At 50.9% G+C, this 19,278-nt stretch overlaps 2 protein-coding genes and 2 non-coding genes across 6 annotated transcripts in view; 3 read left to right on the forward strand and 1 right to left on the reverse strand.

Annotated features, from left to right (window-relative positions):
• The first annotated feature begins 477 nt into the window (after window positions 1–477).
• TRNAH-GUG (transfer RNA histidin (anticodon GUG)) lies at window positions 478–549 on the forward strand. The gene has a single exon. It is a non-coding gene; the product is annotated as a tRNA-His (tRNA).
• Window positions 550–4,905: 4,356 nt separating this feature from the next.
• On the forward strand, window positions 4,906–4,977 carry TRNAH-GUG (transfer RNA histidin (anticodon GUG)). The gene has a single exon. It is a non-coding gene; the product is annotated as a tRNA-His (tRNA).
• A 1,532-nt stretch (window positions 4,978–6,509) lies between these two features.
• On the forward strand, window positions 6,510–10,923 carry LOC101790759 (C-C motif chemokine 5). Its single transcript, XM_072043825.1, has 3 exons — window positions 6,510–9,329; window positions 10,183–10,294; window positions 10,565–10,923. The coding sequence occupies exons 1-3, from the start codon at window positions 9,263–9,265 to the stop codon at window positions 10,653–10,655; spliced, it is 270 nt and encodes an 89-aa protein (XP_071899926.1). The 5' UTR covers window positions 6,510–9,262; the 3' UTR covers window positions 10,656–10,923.
• Window positions 10,924–11,969: 1,046 nt separating this feature from the next.
• RANBP10 (RAN binding protein 10) overlaps window positions 11,970–19,278 on the reverse strand; it is a 77,173-nt gene continuing 69,864 nt past the window's right edge. For all 3 annotated transcript variants that reach the window (XM_038185647.2, XM_038185646.2, XM_038185648.2), the window contains one exon: window positions 11,970–19,208. In XM_038185647.2, the coding sequence (XP_038041575.1) occupies window positions 19,078–19,208 (131 nt within the window). In that variant the 3' untranslated portion in view covers window positions 11,970–19,077. The remainder of the gene's footprint in view (window positions 19,209–19,278) is intronic.

A 19,278-nucleotide genomic window follows, 5' to 3' on the forward strand; every position in this document is an offset into this window, starting at 1 on the left:
GTGGGGCTGGGTCTTCCAGTGCCATTCTGCTCCTCCCTTCCCAGACCAGGCCCAAGTCGTGCACGGAGGTCAAGAACATGCTATAATTTTACTAATTACACACCTACTGTACAACTTAGTCCTAGCTGGAACTATTTTAACTGTACTTTTGCTGTATTAGGGTGTCATACATGCTGCCCCACAGCATGATATTCCCTGCTGTGTTGCTGCAGCACATCACATGGCACTGTCCTTTGCAGCAGCCTCTGTTTCTGGCTGCCATCCGCCATCTCCAGAGTTTTACACAGCAGCTTTAAGGCCCTGTTCCAAGGCTCCGAGCAGCAGCAGCCAAGCCCAGTTGGAGCTGCCCTGATCAAAATAGCCGGCTTTCATGGCCCAGGCCATGCCCCACAGCAGGAGAGGGGACGGTGCGGTCCGTCACAGCCAGCATGCTCTCCTGCCTCTGCTCCCGGTGCGTGCGAGGCCTCCCACCGCACAGCTGTGATCGTATAGTGGTCAGTACTCTGCGTTGTGGCCGCAGCAACCTCGGTTCGAATCCGAGTCACAGCAATGGTTTTGCAGAGAGCTGGGTGCGCACAAAGGCCACTTGGAAAATGCAAGGGAGACATCTGCAGGGAAGCTCCAGCCCGTGTGTCAGCAAAGATGCTGTGGCCCAAGGGGGAGGTAGCGGCCCTGCGGTACTCCCTGCTCCTCAGAGTTTGTGGAGGTTTTCCTTAGCTGGGCAGGTGAGCTCCACCACAATCTCTCTCTCCCCCTCCTCAAAGGAAAAGGGGGAGAAAATACGATGAAAATGGCTCAAGGGTTGACATAAGGACAGGGAAATCACTCAACACTTATCACGGATAAAACAGACTTAGCACAGGAAGATTAATGTAATTTATTACCTATTACTAACAAGCTAGAGCAGCACAAAAACTACAAATAAATAAATAAATAAAATCAAAACACTTTTCTGCTTTCCATCCACCATCTTCTACCTCCTTCCCCAAAGCGGCACAGGGGAATAGGGAAAAAAGGGCTGCAGTCAGGTTAGGCCTGAGAAACCTGGTCTAGTGGGTGCCATCCTTGCCTGTGGCAAAGGGGCTGGAACTAGATGATCCTTAAGGTCCCTTCCAACCCAAGCCATTCTATGGTTCCCTCACGAATTCTCAGGTATGGTAAAACTGCAGGCAGTCGAGGCACTAGAAGTGATATTGCCCAGAGAGACCAGCTGTATGGGGGAGCTCCCGCAAGGACGGCTCAACCCACTGACCCTCTAAAGCTCTGAGTAATAAAGGAGAGGAGTCATGAACTATACTGACCAGTGAGGAACATACACATGTTGATAGACTGCAAGATATCATGACTTTTGATGAGCAGCGTAATTTGTTTATTGCCAGGAGGTGCTTTCTAGTATCTATAAGCAGGCTTGTTCGTACATCCCCAAAGCAAACAAAAGCAGAACACCAGCAAAATAACCTGGCTGTTAAACGGATGCAGGCAATTGCCACTGAAGGAAATGAAACTGATTGTAGGTGTCGTTTCCATGGCCCCAGGGTAGCACAAGGAAGCTCTCCTTGGCAGCAATTCCCTTGAACCTGGATGCATAGCTACAAAATATAACAAGAGGGTTTTTAGGCCATTCTCACATTCCTCTTTTTAGGAGACGGGCCACCCTAGCTTTACACAAATTCAAATGAAAACACCCATCGGCACAGAGAAAAGGTGAGGGATGTGCACATGATTGGCGTGCAGACCAATTGCTACCTCACTAGAACTGAAAAAACTTTCAACCCAAAAGTTTTCCTTGACAAAAGCACTACCTTAGAAATCAAAATGGGCTGGTATGGACAGAAAATAATGAATGAATTGGAAATATTATTGTACTCACACAATACTTCGGGTGTTGAATAGAACAGTAGAGTACTCTCAGTAGCCAAAGATGCTGTTGCCAAGGGCTACTTTTGGCTAGGCAGAAACAATGCTTCTGAAGCCCTAGAATGCAGCTGTGAAGGTACTTGCACACTGGGGATGTTCCTCGAGACTCATGCCACCACAACCCTCTCTGAAGAAATCCTTCAGCATTGTGGTGTAAATGCCTGAAGTAACTAGGAAAATAAAGCTAACATTCACACTTTTAAGGAAAAGGTACAGCATTGAAGAGGCTTTCAGGGTAGGGCATAACTGCATTACCTGAGCGTTCCCTAGGCTCCCAACCTTAGATGCTATCATGCTGGGGAAACTTGGTGTGCTAGCTCTAAGGTACACCACGGAGCGTGGAGTGGAGTGGAGACACCACGGCTAGGCTCTGTAATCAGGTGGGGCCTCGATTGTTCTTGTGCACAAAGCTGCACTTTTTGCCACCCTAAGCCAAAGACCTGTCATGTTTTGACAAATGCTGTACCCTAGTGTACTTTTTGCTCATTATAATACCATTATAATACCAAAACACACCTCCATCCCAAAAGCTACCCGCCTCCAAGGTGCGACCACCCCTCACTGAGCATGCGCTCTGAATTTCTCGGAGCCTATTACTTTAAACGGAGACGGGAAAACTTTACACCAATCATAACTAAGATATGCTTGACTAGAGCCACTCAAGCTCCACCTAAAAGATAGAAAATAATATAAATTGGCCCAAGAGAGAGGGGATGTTAGGGAAGATACCATCGTCAGGGGAGATACCATCCCGAGGACATACAACATCCTTAGGACCTCCTGACTCCTGGGATCAGTCGACAGGCTGAGCCTCTCTTCCCCCCCCATTGGGACGCCTTTGGGTGAGATCTGAATATTTGCTTATAAATCTCTATAGAGTCTTTGATCCTTTTAACGCGTTTATTTCTAGGCTGCGCACCTAGAACACCTAGAACACCTAGAACACCTAGAACCCACACCTAGAACCCACACCTAGAACCCACACCTAGAACCCACACCTAGAACCCACACCTAGAACACACACCTAGAACACACACCTAGAACCCACACCTAGAACCCACACCTAGAACCCACACCTAGAACCCACACCTAGAACACCTGTAACACCTGTGTATTTCATGCATACTAGCTTGCTTTTGCAGATAGTCACTATCACCGGCAATCCAAAAGAACCTGATTATCTGTTGCTGTAATAAACCATACTTGATTGCATTGTGATAGCTCTCATTAATGCAACTAGGGTGAGGGTGGTTATCCGTGATAGTTCAGTGTTCTGAATCTAACCAGACCCCCAGACGGTTAATGCATTGTTGGGGAATGTCTGAACGGACCCCCAGGTGGTTAATACGTTTTTGGTGAATGTCTGAGCGGACCCCCAGGTGGTTATTACGTTTTTGGTGAATGTCCGAACGGACCCCCAGTTTTGGTGAATGTCCGACTGGTTCAGTACTCTGAATCCAACCGGGCCCGTAACGGTTAATCAGCTACACCCCTTTAACGCGACAAGCATTGGCAACCACGGCCAAAACGGCAAAGGCAGAACTATAGCTATAAGCCACTCGTCAAGCAATGGCCATAAACTTACCAGAACATCTCAGCCATGGCCAGGAAAAGCAGCACTATCCAAGTCAGGAGGAGATATTGGCAGGTAGAGATGGGCTTCAGTTTGAGGCAGTGTTTTAAACTACTGCCTTGAGGCTGCAGGAACTTTCAGGCCAGTGAAACACCCGGCTTCCTTGGTCTTACTGCCCTCTCCTGACAGCTACAAATCACTCTCCGCAGCCAGCAGGACTCAGCCTAACCCAAGCCTCCTGCCCAGGGGCTCCCTGCAGAGCCCCCAGCTCCTGGCCCTGCTGGGTGCCCATCATTTCTGGTCCTGTCTGTGCCCTGCGCCTGGGCTCTGTGATGCGCTCAGTGGCGTCACAGAGCTGGCAGTGACCTCACAGACTCCCTCCTGCCCTTATCCTCTGGTGACAGCAGCTGGAGAGGCCTGTGTCGCATGGAGAAGCATCTCCTGAGGATGGCACAGACACTTATTTCTGGCCCCAGCGTGCTGGATACCCTGGGGCTCACACATGTGCTGCCACAGCACATCAGGCAAAGGCCACCAGGTAGGAGGGAGGCTCCAGGCAGCCCTTCTGGGGAAGCCTGGCAGGGCAGGGAGACTGGGAACTCAGGAGGATCCCAGTGCACCATGAGATGGGACACAAGGCCTCTTGGTGGACTCGGCTGGAGCCAGGCTCTGTGGGGTGCTGCTTCTGCCAGCAGCTCTGTGCCAGGAGCTGAGGCAGGGGAAGGCGCATGAAGGAGCATGACAAAGGTAGAGCTCTATTCGGCCCTGAAACTGATTCCTGCAGGCGCTAGGGTCCCCTAAAGCCCTGCTGCTGCTGCCCAGGGCTGGGCAATGACAAAAAAATTCCCCATGATTTTTCCTTTCCAAACCAGGCAGGAGCAAAGAGTAGGTAGAAGGATTTCTCAGCAGAGGCAGTGGCCAGGCAGCGAGGTGGCAGCGGGGCCGGGTCTTCCAGTGCCATTCTGCTCCTCCCTTTCCAGACCAGGCCCAAGTCGTGCATGGAGGTCGAGAACATGCTATAATTTTACTAATTACACGCCTACTGTACAATTTAACTGTACTTCTGCTGTATTAGGGTGTCATACCCTACCACATGCTGCCCCACAGCATGATATTCCCTGCTGTGTTGTTGCAGCACATCACATGGCACCGTTGTTTGTAACAGCTTCTGTCCCTGGCTGCCATCCGCCATCTCCAGAGTTTTACACAGCAGCTTTAGGGCCCTGTTCCACATTGCTGAGGCTCCGAGCAGCAGCAGACAAGCCCAGTCGGAGCTGCCCTGATCAAAATAGCCGGCTTTTATGGCCCAGGACATGCCGGGTGCACCACAACGGGAGAGGGGACGGTGCGGTCTGTCACAGCCAGCACGCTCTCCTGCCTCTGCTCCCGGTGCGTGCGAGGCCTCCCACCGCACAGCTGTGATCGTATAGTGGTCAGTACTCTGCGTTGTGGCCGCAGCAACCTCGGTTCGAATCCGAGTCACAGCAATGGTTTTGCAGAGAGCCGGGTGCGCACAAAGGCCACTTGGAAAATGCAAGGGAGACATCTGCAGGAAAGCTCCAGCCCGTGTGTCAGCAAAGATGCTGTGGCCCAAGGGGGAGGTAGCGGCCCTGCAGTGCTCCCTGCTCCTCAGAGTTTGTGGAGGTTTTCCTTAGCTGGGCAGATGAGCTCCACCACAATCTCTCCCCCTCCTCAAAGGAAAAACTACAGTGAAAATGGCTCAAGGGTTGAGATAAGGACAGGGAAATCACTCAACAATTATCACCATGGCCAACACAGACAGCACAGGACGATTAGTGTAATTTATTACCTATTACTAACACTCTAGAGCAGCAATAAACTAAAAAATAAAAATAAAAAATAAAATCAAAACACTTTTCTAGGGAAAAAAGGGCTACAGTCATTCTGTAATGCTTCGTCTCCATCGCTCCTTCATGGTCACTCTCTGCCCCTGCTCCATGTGGGGTCCCTCTCACAGAATGCTGCCCTTCCCAAACCAATCCCATGTGGGTTTCCCACAGACAGCAGCTCTTCAAGAACTGCTCCAAACATGGATCCGTACCACAGGGCCCATCCGTCCGGAGCAAAGTGCTCTAACATGGCTCCCCCATGGGCAGCAGCTCCTGCCGGGCAGCTGTGTGGACTCCTGCGTGGGCTCCTCTCCACGGGCTACAGGTCTGGCCATTTCTCTCCTCGCTCTCCCAGATGCTGTTGGACAACACTTTTTTTCCCCTTTCTTAAATCTGCTCTCACAGAGGTGCTGCCAACGTCCCTTATTGGCCCCGCTCTGGGCAGCAACGGGTACCTTTAGAGCCAGCTGAAACTGGCCCTTAGCTGACAAGGGGCAGCTGCTGGACATTTCTCACAGGGGCCACCCCTGCTGCCCCCTGCTCCCAAAACCTTGCCAGGTAAACCCAATACAGAGTCACGTACTTGGGCTTTCAGCAGTCTCCTGATGTGGAGGCATCACGTGGGGGCTCTCCTGTGGGGTGCAGGGACAGCTTCCCCACATGCTGCCACAGCACTCCAACTACTCCCTCTTCCCAGCACAGCTGGGAAGGCTTCGGAGGCTTCTCCTGGAAATCACTCAGCTTTCCCCACTTTCCTTTCCCTCCTCCTGCCTCCCCATTGTGCCAGAAGGGCACCAGAAGAGGCAGTGGCCACCTGGCAGAGCAAAAGGAGCTGGGGCAGCACCTTTCTGCCCTACCACAACCATGTGGAGAGGACCCATGCTGGAGCAGGATCTCCTGACAGGAGCTGCCACCTGCGAGACGATCCGCCTCTGCTCTCTGAGGATAGGCTGGGGCTGAAACAGTTGTGTGTGTTGTGTTTTTTTTTCCATTTCTTAAATCTGCTCTCACAGAGGTGTCTCCCTTCCCTCCACTTTTTGAAGGGAACACACCTGGCCCTTTTGCTGTGTGGCATGATTTAGGTGTTCCTACTCCAGCAGGGGGATTGGACTACATGATCTTTCATGGTCCCTTCCAATCCCTAACAGTCTGTGATTCCAGTGCGCAACAACCCTCTTGGTAAAGAACCTTTTCCTGATATCCAGCCTGAACCTCCCCGTCACAGCTTGACACCATTCCCTTGGGTCCTATCATGGGTCACCAGAGAGAAGAGATCAGCACCTGCCCCTCCACTCCCCTTCATGAGGGAGCTGTAGGCCGCCATGAGGCCTCCCCTCAGCCTCCTCTTCTCCAGGCTGAACAGACCAAGTAACCTCAGCTGCTCCTTGTACATCTTCCCCTCTAGGCCCTTCACCATCTTTGTAGCCCTCCTCTGGACACTCTCCAACAGTTTCACGTCCTTTTTGTACTGTGGTGCCCAGAACTGCACACAGTGCTCGAGTTGAGGCTGCACCAGCGCAGAGCAGAGCGGGACAATCCGTTCTCTCAACCAACTAGTAATGCCGTGCTTGATGCACCCCAGGACACGGTTGGCCCTCCTGGCTGCCAGGGCACACTGCTGTCTCATATTCAGCTTGCTGTCAACCACAACCCCCACCCAGATCCCTCTCTGTGTGGGTACTGTCCAACATCTCATTGCCCGGTCTATACATATGGCCATGGTTGCCCCTTCCCAGGTGCAGGACTCAGCACTTGCTCTTGTTAAACTTCATGTGGTTGGTGATTGCCCAGCTCTCCAATTTGTCCAGATCTCTCTGCAAGACCTTTCTATCCTCAATGGACCCAACAGCTCTTCCTAGTTTAGTATCGTCAGCAAACTTACTCAAAACACCTTCTTGTCCTACAGCCAAATCGTTTATAAAAACATTGAAGAAGACTGGCCCTAAAAAGGAGCCCTGGGGACCCCACTGGTGACTCACCACCAGGCTGATATAACCCTATTTACCATAACCCTTTGAGTCCTACCTGTCAGCCAATTGTTCACCCATCCAGCAGTATGCTGGGCATTTGGTCCAGTAGGATCCTATGAGAAACCGTATTGAAAGCTTTACCGCACATTTTTCTGAGTGAGGAGATGGCTGAAAAAAATCCATTAGCTCAGTTTACTCTCCTGGAGAGGCCTTAATTACAGCCCTTTGTTTTTAAATCCTGTCTAGGAGGTGGTGTGACCCTGGTGGTTTGTTCAGCTCAGGAGTCTGCACATTATAGACGTGCTGGGAGCTAGAAAGGGGAAAGTGAAAGAGCCTGAGGGGCAGGGGAGGTGGAGAGGCTGTAGAAAGGGGCTCAGAGGCTGTGTATTGGGTGTTTTCATCCTGCAGAACCCTTTTACAGAGGCAAAGTTGCATTAGAATCTGTGGAAAGATTGAGAAGGGGTTAGGAAGAATTCAGACCTGTAAGGCAGGCTGAGAGATTATATCCTTCTTGGCTCTCTGCACTCCCAGCACAGGGCCGGCTAATGCAGCAAGGACAGTTGGACACAGCACCATCACCCTGGTGTAGACAGCACTGCCCAGGGCTGTTCCCACCTCTGCCCCATCCCTAAGGGGCTCCTTGATCTGGCAAATAGGGCTTGCAGCCTTGCTCTGCTGCCCTCTGCCCTTCCCAAATCTCTGCACAGCCACCAGGCTGCCAGACCCTGTGGGCTGCCGACTAGATCTTAGAAAATGAAGTCATCAGCGCGTTTGTTTTCTTCTCCTTTCTCCTTCCAGAGAAGCTGTACAAACATGAGAGGATCTTCAAGGAACTTTCTTTAAACTTTTCTTCTCTGAGAAGTCCTGGCCTCCCACACTCCCACTCACTGCCACACCACACGGGTGCCCGGCAGGTCCTCCCCCCCCAGCTGTATTTTCCCCCCCCGTGCACAGCTCTCTGCACAGAGTCCAAACTTCTGTGGTGCTGCCCTCGGGGTCCCCTCTGGGGTCCTGGCCCGCTCTTTAGGGGTTGTGGCAGGGTTTGGCCCATCTCCCTGCCCTCCTCACAGGAATGACCCCTCCGTGCACTGATGACCAGAAGTCCTCCATCCCTCTGACCTTCTCATCTCAATCAAATCCCCGGTGCAGGGGCCAGAGGCAACACTTGCTTTCCATTTGGGATCAGACCTAGACTCTCCTCAGGCCCCCTGGTGCCATTGCCCCACTTCTTCCCTTTCTCTGCCAGTCTCCCAAACCCACTAAAAGCATCTCCGCCCACCCCCACACAGACACCCCCAGCTTCTGGGCCCCTTCTAACTCTGTCCTGTGTGGCTGTTCCTGCCTGACACACTCTCAGCCCATGCCATGCTGAATGCAGTGCCCTCTGTAACAAGAACAGCAGAAAGCACATGGCCAGGATGGTTGGGGAGGCAGGCTTGGAGGAGATTCATTAATCCATGTTTTGTTTAAGAGTTACACTCTGAATCCAGGCAAATCAGTAAGTGACCTGCTCCTGCTGATTGTCGTTTGTTCCTCCTCATTGTTGTTTGTCTCTCCTATTAGAAAATCATTTGAACGTGAAACCATGAGACCCCATGGCTTGCTTTTCTCAGCAAGTGCACAGAAAGTTGTTCTTCTCTACTTTCCTAGGTAAAGTGTAGTTCCCCCAAAGGCTCTCGACCCCTCCCTTCCACAGAAAGTGGAAGTGGCTGCTCTGGTCCACTGCTGCTTCTACGCGTCACTGGACGTGCCCCTGTAATAAACCACATCTTAAGGAAATCCCCTCAATCCCGAGAAGTGGCTTCTTAGAACATCCAAAATGTTTGGAAAAGCGGTTCAAGTAGGTGGCATGCAGAGGATAAATTGCAGCGCAGGAGGACCCCAGGCCACAGACGCCGTGCAGGACTGCACAGAGCAGCACTGTACTGAGGAAGAGCCCTCGCACAGCCACCATGCTCAGCACAAGACCAGTCCTGCTGCTCCTGCTGCTCCTCACCTTCTCCCAGCACTGCGCCACAGGTGAGGCACCTCGCGGGCTGCCAGCACCCTGGCTGGCCGGGGACCTGGCTGGGGATGTTGCCCTGGGGAGCTCAGGGATGAAAGCCCAGCGGGGACGGTGCTGTTGGCAGGAGGAGCAACCTCCAGGGCTCCTGGCTGGGATGGGGCTGCAGGTCCCAGGGGTGCAGGGAAGGACGGGGACAGCACCCTGAGCTGGGTGGCCTCGGTAAAGTTGCCCCCAGGGCTGGCATGTGCTGGGTGGCAAAATGCTGCATGGGGTGAGCCAGATTCTTGCTGGATGGCTGGGTCCCTCTGCGGAGGAGACCTCTCAGGCTGACTTAGGGAAATGCTGCAGTAACTGGGAGAATCATCTTCTAGGAAGCTCTTTCCCAGGGCTCAGCTAGATAACCAAGTGGGTTGAGGGGTCCTGCACCCAGCACGTGCGGCTGTTTGCAGACTCCCAAAATACGCTGCGAGTTGCACCCCCACCTTGAAGACACACAAAACTTCACCCCCCCAGACCTAGCAGCCCAATGCCGCTGTGCAATTTAGCAGCTGCTGCACACATCATGGTGCAGACTGTAGGGTGCTAGGTGCAGTGCCACCCCCCCCACCTTTGTCAGCATTTCTGAATTCTGTGCATATCGCCATGAAGGGAAGCAAATCCCTGCCACGGGTGCACTGAGCCTTCTCTGGCCTGAAAGCTTCAACCCCCGTGTAGGTTTCCATTTCCCTGGTGCAGTGCAAGGGAGCAGGAAGCTGCTAAGAAACTCCACAACCTGTCTTACACATCGCATGGTGTAGTTGTCTGACAAAGGAGTTTGCCCAGTGCTGCTAACGGTTTTCACAAATTTCCTCTCCTTTCCATTCACAGCACTCTACACACCTACTGAATGCTGCTTCGATTATGCACAAAAACCTGTTCGGATTGCAAATATAAAGAGTTTCTACACGACGCCCAACGACTGCGCCTTACCTGCAGTAGTGTAAGTATCCAGCACTCTCACCGCTTGGATTTGTCTCCCACCTTGTCACAGAATTGTGCCTGGGAACTAGAACAGCTCTCCCCATCCTGTCCTGCCCCAGAGACAGCTGAAAGATGGGTCCAGCTGGGATCACACCTGAAAGCTGAATGTGGTCCAGCTTAGATCACATTCCTGGGAGTGCATCGAGGTTGGGGGGATGGAGGGGAAGTTGTACATAGAGAGGGAAGCCCTCACAGTTTATCACCATCCTTTCCTCACTTCTTGCTGCAGGTTTGTGACTGCTGCTGGTTTCAAGGTCTGTAATAACCCTCAGAAGCCCTGGGTGAAGAAAACGCTAAATAAGCTTAGAAGAAAAAAATGAAATCCACGTTTTGCCATCCACGGTCAGACTCGTGCCTCCAGTCCTCAGATCTCCAAACGGAGCAGAGGGTGCTCGGTGCAGCTCCCCAGAGGGTCGCATGGCAGCGGGTGCAGGCACTGCACACGGAGCCAGCCTGCGCCCCGAGGGAGGCCGGGCTTTGCGGCAGCACAGACAAGCTGGACACTGCGTACCTCACACTGCTACTGCCCTGCCAGGACGTGCCCAGTGGCAGAAATATTTATAATAAAGACTCATTTCCACAAGCTGCTGTTTGAGTTTGTCCCAGTTTTTCAGCCCGAGGAGCAAATCCAACAAGCCCAGAGCACGGTGTGGCCAAAACGCCTGCTGGGTACAGGCACGCGTTTCTGTGGGGTAGGAGCTAACTCTGCCTCTTCACGTTGGGTGTTGTTGGGGATGTGACAGTGGGGCCAGGCCTTGACTCGTGCATTAGGCTATGTCTTTATGGTATGCTGTCAGCCCCACACACGCTGCAGGTGCTCCAGTATTTGATGCTCAGGAGCAGGGGGTTGAGGGAGAATATACTGATCGGCCAAATCCAGCTCCCTCACTGCCTTGTCAGCCTCTAAATGCGCTGGTGTTTGGTCAAAACAGATGAGGAAGACTAAAAATAATGTCCACAGTGCCAGTATGATGAGGACACAGCCCACCTTTCAGCTGCTTTTTGTAGATGCTGGGCATATTCTGCAGGTAACATGAGCATATGAGAAGAGGTGCCTTGGGTGCAGACCTTGTCCAGGGCTGGGGAGGGGTGGGAGCAGCACAGGTGTCACTAAAAATCAGATTTGTGTAGGTTCACAACAGGACTGGATTATTATGGGTATAGATTATGGGTATATAGATTATTATGGGTATATGTTATGGCAGAGCTCAGGCCCTGCCTGAAGATGGTCAATAACAAAAGGGCACAAATAATAAAAATAAACAAACAAATAAATAAATAAATCCTGGTATCAAACCTGGGTAGGACTTACCTGAAAGTCCTAGTGGCAACTGCTCATTGCCCTCAAATGCACATGAGGGGCAGCCGTGCCTGAGCTAACAGCCTCCTGTGACTGCAAGGGACCTGTGTAATGACAAGCACACCTTCCTGCTGCCGTCTGCTCACCTGGAGAGGTGAGAAAAGGAAAGGAAGGAGGCAGGACCCCACTGCCTTATCCCCACTGTGCTGCCCAGGACAGCCCCCCTCCGGCAGGGCCGGACCCCAGCTGGGCTCGGCCGCTTGTCCCCACCAGCACAGCTCCAGGTGCCCAAAACGCAAGCAGAGACTCACAAAGCACACGGCTCCACGCTAGCTCTTGCACATGGATGTGTATTTTAATAAAAATAATTCTGTCAATATACAGCAGAACGTTGATTTCTTTACCATATTTCCAGTATATTTTCATAGGCTTTTTTTTTTTTTTCTCAGTTAAAATCCCCCCTCCCCCTTTGAAGTTTTCATGCGAAGCATCAGATAACTTAATTCACAAATACTAAGCTTAGACTGAACCAATGTGCACAATTTGTGTAATGTCCATTTAGCTGATGGTGTACCAACGAGGAGGAAAACCCCCCTCAAAAGGCGATGAAAAGTCTGGAGCGGCAGAGGGAGATCTGCTCTGTCGCAGCCCAATTGCGGCTTTTCGTCCAGGGCTGATGGGAAGCCTGCACAGACCTCGTTCCCCACGCTCCAGCTGAGCATTTCATACCTGAGTTTTGAGCAACCAGCAGAAGAGAGTTAACTGTGTCACGGGCAGGTCCTTGGGCTTGCACCGCTGAATGGCCTGGATCGTGTGCAGGAGCCTCGGGTGCCGGCAGCCTCCTCCTGCCCCCCTGGCTGGAGAGCCACAAAGAGTGCGCACAGGTGGGACCGAGAGAGAAAATCCCAATCGAATGCCTGTGCGGAGTACTTAGTCTGAAAAAGTCACCACACTTCTATGTTTAAAATTTTCTGAAAAATCCTGATTATCCCCAGAGCCGCTGTTGCTTCTCCTTCTCAATGCCTGAACCTCTGAGAAGCCCGGCATGCAGGAGCCCCCCGTGCTTCTTCAGAGAGGAAGGAAGCAGCTAAAGCCCTCCTGAGCAGAGGGGTGTGGATAGCAGAGCACGTTCCTGGACACAAGTGGAGCGAGCAGAGAAAAGGTGTCTGCCTAGGCAGGGCAAGTTCACCAAGGAGCACGACCTCCAGGAACGTTTCTGCAGGACCGTGAGTGTAAACCCCACACAGGGCCCTTCTTCTTGTGAGCTGGAAATGGTTATGCTCCCTCCTGGAAATAAAATGGTTGTCAGGAAGATAAGGGGCAGGCGCTCTTCAAGCCTGGAGGAGCTCTCGGTTTGTTGGGCATCGCTACAGCTCAAAGCTGCAGGCTCTGCATATTGTGTGTGGGATGCAGGGAGAGTGACAGACACGCAATATTCACTCACCCACCACCTCTTTTTGCAGGGAGGGATAGTGGAGAGCAGGCGGTGCTTCCTTTGGAGGCCTCCAGGCTCTCAGCTGCTCCCTTTTCCCCGAATGTGCTGTAACTCCCCACTTCCCCCCACGCCCCCTCCACCAACACTTCCTCCAGCTCTGTGACCTACGCAGCCGGTGGGGCATTGCTCACAAAGTTTTGGCTCTCGGAGCTGCAGGACTGCAGAGTGCCGCTCGTTCTGGAGCAGCAGAAGGGTCTCAGCAGCACACTGCACGTGTCCCCTCCCTCCCTCACAACCTTCTGCAGAAGCAGCTAGGGACAGAGATGTGCCAACACCAGCTTTCTCTAGGACACTACACCCCTCAGGATCCACCACTGAAGCTGCTCTTAACTTGGGCACGGTTTTAAGGAAATTGCTCCTCCTGCAAATGGGACACCAGGGCAGACCACGACCACCTTTTCAGGAACAGGTTCCTTCTCCCATCAACGCTGGGCGGTCTCTCCCAGGTGAGGCTGTCCCAGTCCTCTATACACAACTACACCGGATAACAAAGGTGCTACGGGTCAACTCTACCTCTCAGGAGGGAACTGCTGGTCTGAAGCTGGCCTTGGCTGGCCCCAAAAAGCTTCAGGACAACCGTGACCAGCTCCATGAGGCTTCATGGTGTGCAGGATTGAAGCGGGAGGGACCTCTCCACCTGCTGCTCCATGGAAAGAACCTCCCAGCAGTGTTTTGTGCACTCATGGCATTCACACGTGGTTATACGGCCTGGCCACCACAGCCAGCCTTCTCAGCCACCCCCTTGGTGGCAGAGGGAACTCTGAAAGTTGTGTCTAAGCAATGTGTTACACGGGTATTAAGAGAGGTAACAAAGCATAGCAGCATCGCAGCAATCCAACAAGGTTTGCTCTGCTGGACAAGGAGATAATTCGTTGTGCCTGATGCCTAACGAGGAAAATGATCAGTTCAATCCCCACAGTTAGTGAACCCAGCTCTCCTCGCTCCAGTTGTTCAAGGGAGTTTTCAAGAACAAAGCTTTCTCAAGAATGATAAGGATGTCTTCATAAGACTGTGACACACCAGGGCACAGCCTGAGGTCAGGCACAGATGTCACTGTTAAAACAAAAATAAACAAAAACTCCCAGAAGGAATAACCAGGCAGATGGGAAAAACCTAAGTGTACACAACCACAAGATGCAATACTCCCGGGCCAATTTTCCATGCCAAAGACGGCATCGCCTGGTGTCCAGATCAGCAGCAGCACAGTGAGCACAACCAGGAGGTTGGAAATAGCACTACGTATCCCAAAGCAGTGAGCTGGAGTCCTGGCACACACAGAGGGGCTGGAGGGGAGGGAGAGCATCCACAGGACAGCCGCCCCCCTCTAGCTGGATGCTGCTTACCCAGTGGCTCGTTCTGGAAGTCCCTCTCCATTCTGCTGGCCACATGCAGTGGCTCAGTTCCTAACCAGACCCCAAAAGAACAGCAGAAGTGCTACGGGCAGTCCAACTCCAGGCTGAAGGGAGCACCGAACACTGCAGGTATCACCTTGATGTTAACACAGGTGGGAGAATACTGTGAATTTGAGAAGCAAAGGGGCAAGAAGGGAGATCTGGTAGCAGTAACAAGTTTTCCCACAAGAAGCTGGCCCTAAGAGCACATCTCAGGATGCGCAGGGGACAGAGCGCTGCCCTCCCTGCCCACAGGAGAGCTCACTGAACCCCGTAAGCGCTGAGTTCTCAGGACACTGTTCTCAAAGGCAAGACTTTGGTCTCAAAAACAAAGCTCATGATGTGCAGGGCTGCAGTTCAGCACCCATGGAAAGCAGATTTTCACTTGGTCACTGTGAAGTTATTCTTCTGAAAGGCTCTTGTCTGCCAGCCCACAGGCTGTAGCTGTGGTGGTGACTCTGCACTGACCACTTGAGGCATGAGGTTCTCTGAGTGTGCAGAGATGGCAGAGTTGGAAAAGTTGTTCGAGCTGCAGCATTTCACGTGCCCTGGGAAGGAAACCACAGCTAGAAAGCCTCTCCTGTGGCTGCATGGATAGAAATGTTTCCTGAACTGTGAGTAGCCTGTGGCTGTAGTCTGGAAACCTCTCTTCTAGGATCTGAAGGCAGCTCAGCAGAGCAAGCTACACGGCAACCTCATGTGCTGAAGGTCCTGCATCCGATGCCATCAGCATCATAACACAGGGGCACAGCCGAGACCTTGTTAGCCTCGCCAAGAAATGGGAAAGCAGCAGTTTCTCCGAGCAGCTACACAATTGTGTGGCCTTACTGAAGGCCTCTTGAGAGAAGTGACACTGTGAGGGACTGCCCAAATAAAGCACAGCCTCAGCTGGGGTGCTCTTAAGGCCTCTCTCACTTATTCACCTGTTTCTGAGCAAAACATGGAGGCACTTGAAATAAATCCCAAACTCCTTTTATAAAACTAACTTTTAAACTGCATGAAGCCTCTGGTTATACTGTATCCGTGCTCAAAATTAAAGACCTTAATTCACTTTAGTTCCGTTCCTTTTTTTAAAATGACTGCGACAATTCAAATCAATCTCACCGATATCATAGCAAGGTTCCAAAATATAAATCATCAAGGAATAGCCAGGAAAACTCAAAGACCAGGAGGCTTTTAAAAATAACCCGGGAAAACCAAATCAGAAATCTCACCTAGGAAACAATGGTAGGTTTGAGCCTACACCTACACGTTCCCCAACACTGCATACATTCATCTTGCCCACAGTGATTCATAATCACATTAGTCAGAACCTAAGCACAACAAGCAGAATCCACTAGTGACGCTGCAAGAAAACCTGAAACCAAAAACCAAATAACAGAACACGTCATAGCAGAAAAGCCTCTGAACTTCCCAAAAAACAGAAGCAGGACTCCGGATGCAAGAGCTCACCAGAAGCTGGCCGCAGCAACGTGTGTTGGTTACAGTTGTGAGGCCAATTAAAAATTGGATCAAGTAGAAAGGGGAAAAACAACTCAACCTAGCACTGCTGCTTTGAGTGCAAGAAGTGAAAAGCATCACTGCTCTCCAGACTGCAGGGATCTACTGCCACTATACGATGCACAGCATCAGTGGCAGAAAGAGTGACTCAGCCCTGCTACATGCAATTAACATAATTAAGAATGTGGCCTCTCAGCACTAACCTTCACACAGCAGCAGGATGGTTTCTACCACTGGAACAGTCTCCATGAAAAGCCAGGAAGACCACCTCATCACATTTCTCTTGGCACCAGAATAAGCAGGTATTTCGGAGCATCTCTTGGTTCTTTGTAGTGAAAGGGGATAGAAAATGAAAAAATGCTCTAGGAGTCAGCACAGCTTTGCTGAGAGACCAAGGGAGACGTTAATGTGATACACAACAAAGAGACTTTGCTTAAATGGAACCACAAATTACAACAAAAAGAAGGAACGGAAAACTCAGAGAGATAAAGATGGCCTCATTAACATAAATTAAAGGAAGTCTGACTACAGCCAGACAGCAACAAGTTAAATGATAACCAACAGCACAGGAAGCAGCCAAATGTGAAAGGCAAAGCCACTTAAGTGCAGTTTATGCAACCTCAGTACCCACAATCAGCCTGCCAGTGTGCCCTAAGCCTGGGTCTGAGAAATGGAGAGCCTGCAGAAGAATCTCTCACCGGGACAAGTTCACTGCCTCAGTTTCAGCAACAGCACTGGGGCACGACGGGCTGGGTGAGGCACCACACGCAGGTCGAGCATCCAACACTCCAGGAAGGAAGCCTGCCCACTGAGTTGAAGTGTCTGAGCAACTGAAGCAATGTAAGGACTGTAGGTTGGGATAACATCCATCATGAGCTGACTAGGAAAGGTGAAAATAAATTGGTAAGTTTTCAGGCACATGAGCTCTTCTGAATTTAAACAGAAGCCCCAGATTTCCATGTTAAATTATTTTGCTTACTACCTACTTCTACTTATTTAGAAGTATGGCTTCAGTTCTCAAGAGTTCCCTCAAGCTTTTTTTCAATGAGTTGATCTAATAAAAATATATCCCCCATCTACAAATGTCACGTTACCTGTTTTTGTAGACCACCATGGCACTAGCACTGCCTCTACACACTGTATACCTTCACAAAAGGTAGTGACAGGCATTTCCAGCCACCTCCAACACCACCTGCACATACACAGCCACAACCATTTGTCCTCAGCACTGCCACAACCAGTCTTACTCTGCATGCTTGCCCTCCTGCTCTGCCTTGATTTCAAACTTTGCGTTCCAGCTGTAAATCAAGTCTGCAAATGCAGCAAAAGTTTAATAAGCTCCAGGCTACAGCACTGAGTTCACACACAATCTTTCTTTCTTAGATGCTCTCTTGCTGCTTGAAGCTCTGGCACGGGCTAACTACCATTTTAAGGGCAAACCTCAACACAATCTATTTATTTTACTTTGAGCCTTCCAGAAAAATAAAATAAAACCAAGAACAGCAGTAAAATACATGTTGGGTACGAGCTCCCCTGGGCTCTTGTCACAGCTACAAACCTTAAATTCATTTGGTACAGAGTCACAATTCCTCCTGTGCAGCCAGAGTGGACCAGAAGCCTCCTGATGGTATACACTACAGGAGGATGCAAAGCCTGCATCCTGCTACACAGCCTCACCAGCTCAAACTACACGCTCACAAACATTTACAGGCTGATGGTTTGAATTCCAAAAGCTTAGGACTTGAGTCCCTGGACCACAGCAGTCATTACCATGTCCATCCTACCTGAAGGTTACTCACCCCAGATCCTTGCTGGTCACTTTTGGACGTGAAACTAAAGTCATATTCGTAACGATCCTCCAAAGAAACATCGCTGCTCCCTTCTTAATGTTTCAGACCATACAAACCTAGCACTGGTGCTAACCCACAACCTGGTCTGGGCATTTGAAGCCTGCAGGATGAGCACAGTTCAAATTAGTGTTCTTAAGACTCTTCTAAAATTTAGCGATTCTTGTTTAGATCAGTGTTATGGGGGATCAGTAAACACTATTTTATTGAGTCTTGGTGACAGAGCCCTCCTATATGGAGAAAAACGGGGATTTGTGATATAACACACAAGCCAACAGCCCAACTGAGCAGCAACCACAACTTTTTCTTACTATGACCTACTTCCACCAGTACACTGGCAGATGATTCCGTATTAGTCAGTCCTGTCCCCCTAGCCACTGTGAGAGATAGATTTACCCACTTCTTGGGGACGAGAGATGCTTCTACACTGCAGCAACTAACACAGGCAATGTCAAGTCTTCTACTCTTCTCACCCACAAAGACAAGCACTTGAGAGCCCTGTGCTCTTACAGAGGCATATACCAGTAAAAACCAAGCTCCTCCAATTCCCGTCATTACCACCTGACAGGACATACCTCACCAGGTCTCCTGCGGGGATGTATGATGTGTATGGCTGGGCCCAAGTCTCTGGGCAATAAATACATCAATGACTTTGTGGAGGTGGAAGAGACCTTTTTAATAAACAGGATTCAAATAAAATTAAAAAAGAAAAATCCCTCTGAACTGCCACTGTGAGAAGAGTTCAGGTAACTAGCACAGAAGATGATGCTGCATGTGCACAGATGGAGGGAGGAGGGAAGAAAAGAACAAGCTGTCACCAACTTCATGAGCTTCCTCTGTAAATCAGCAGAAACCAGCTCAGCAAAACTCTCCAGATAAAATACTGGTGGATCCATGAGAAACAATCAAATCAAAATATAGAGAAATCCCTACGTTGGAAGGCGCTACGTTAGAATAACCAGCAAAATACTGAGCGCCGCCAGAGCCGCAGCAATGGCAGGGAGACAAGAAAGATCTGCCAGTCACTCCTGGGGGCAGGAATGGCCACGTAGTGAGGGACTAACTCAATCCTTTCACAGGCAGTGTGTGTGTGCTAGAGGGGGTGTTGGTGGCAGGGACGTCAGGCTATAGACGAGGTGGTGCTGTAGTGGCAGCAACGGAGGGTGAAGGGCAGCACTCAACGATGTCAACTCCATCTTGCTCTGGTGGCTAGTGCAAATAGTCGTCTACTCTGGCAAAGGAACAGGAGCCCAAGCCCACGCGAGCCATGAGCCGCAAACACTCCGAGGCCTGGCCCAGGGCAAGCATCAGTGGGGGCTGCTTTGGCAGGTTCTGAGATTCTGTGGGGGCAAAAAGAGAAATCTGTTTAGAAGAGGCATCCTAGCTGCACGCTGGCTCACCTGCACTCAG

The sequence above is a fragment of the Anas platyrhynchos genome, chromosome 12 (assembly GCF_047663525.1).
Source record: "Anas platyrhynchos isolate ZD024472 breed Pekin duck chromosome 12, IASCAAS_PekinDuck_T2T, whole genome shotgun sequence".
In the NCBI taxonomy this organism is placed as follows: Eukaryota; Metazoa; Chordata; class Aves; order Anseriformes; family Anatidae; genus Anas; species Anas platyrhynchos.

Coding starts and splice junctions, on each gene's coding strand:
- LOC101790759 (XM_072043825.1), top strand. CDS start 9,263: ATGCTCAGCACAAGACCAGTCCTGCTGCTCCTGCTGCTCCTCACCTTC. Junction 9,330..10,182: donor CTCCCAGCACTGCGCCACAG/GTGAGGCACCTC, acceptor TTCCATTCACAG/CACTCTACACACCTACTGAA. Junction 10,295..10,564: donor TGCGCCTTACCTGCAGTAGT/GTAAGTATCCAG, acceptor TTCTTGCTGCAG/GTTTGTGACTGCTGCTGGTT.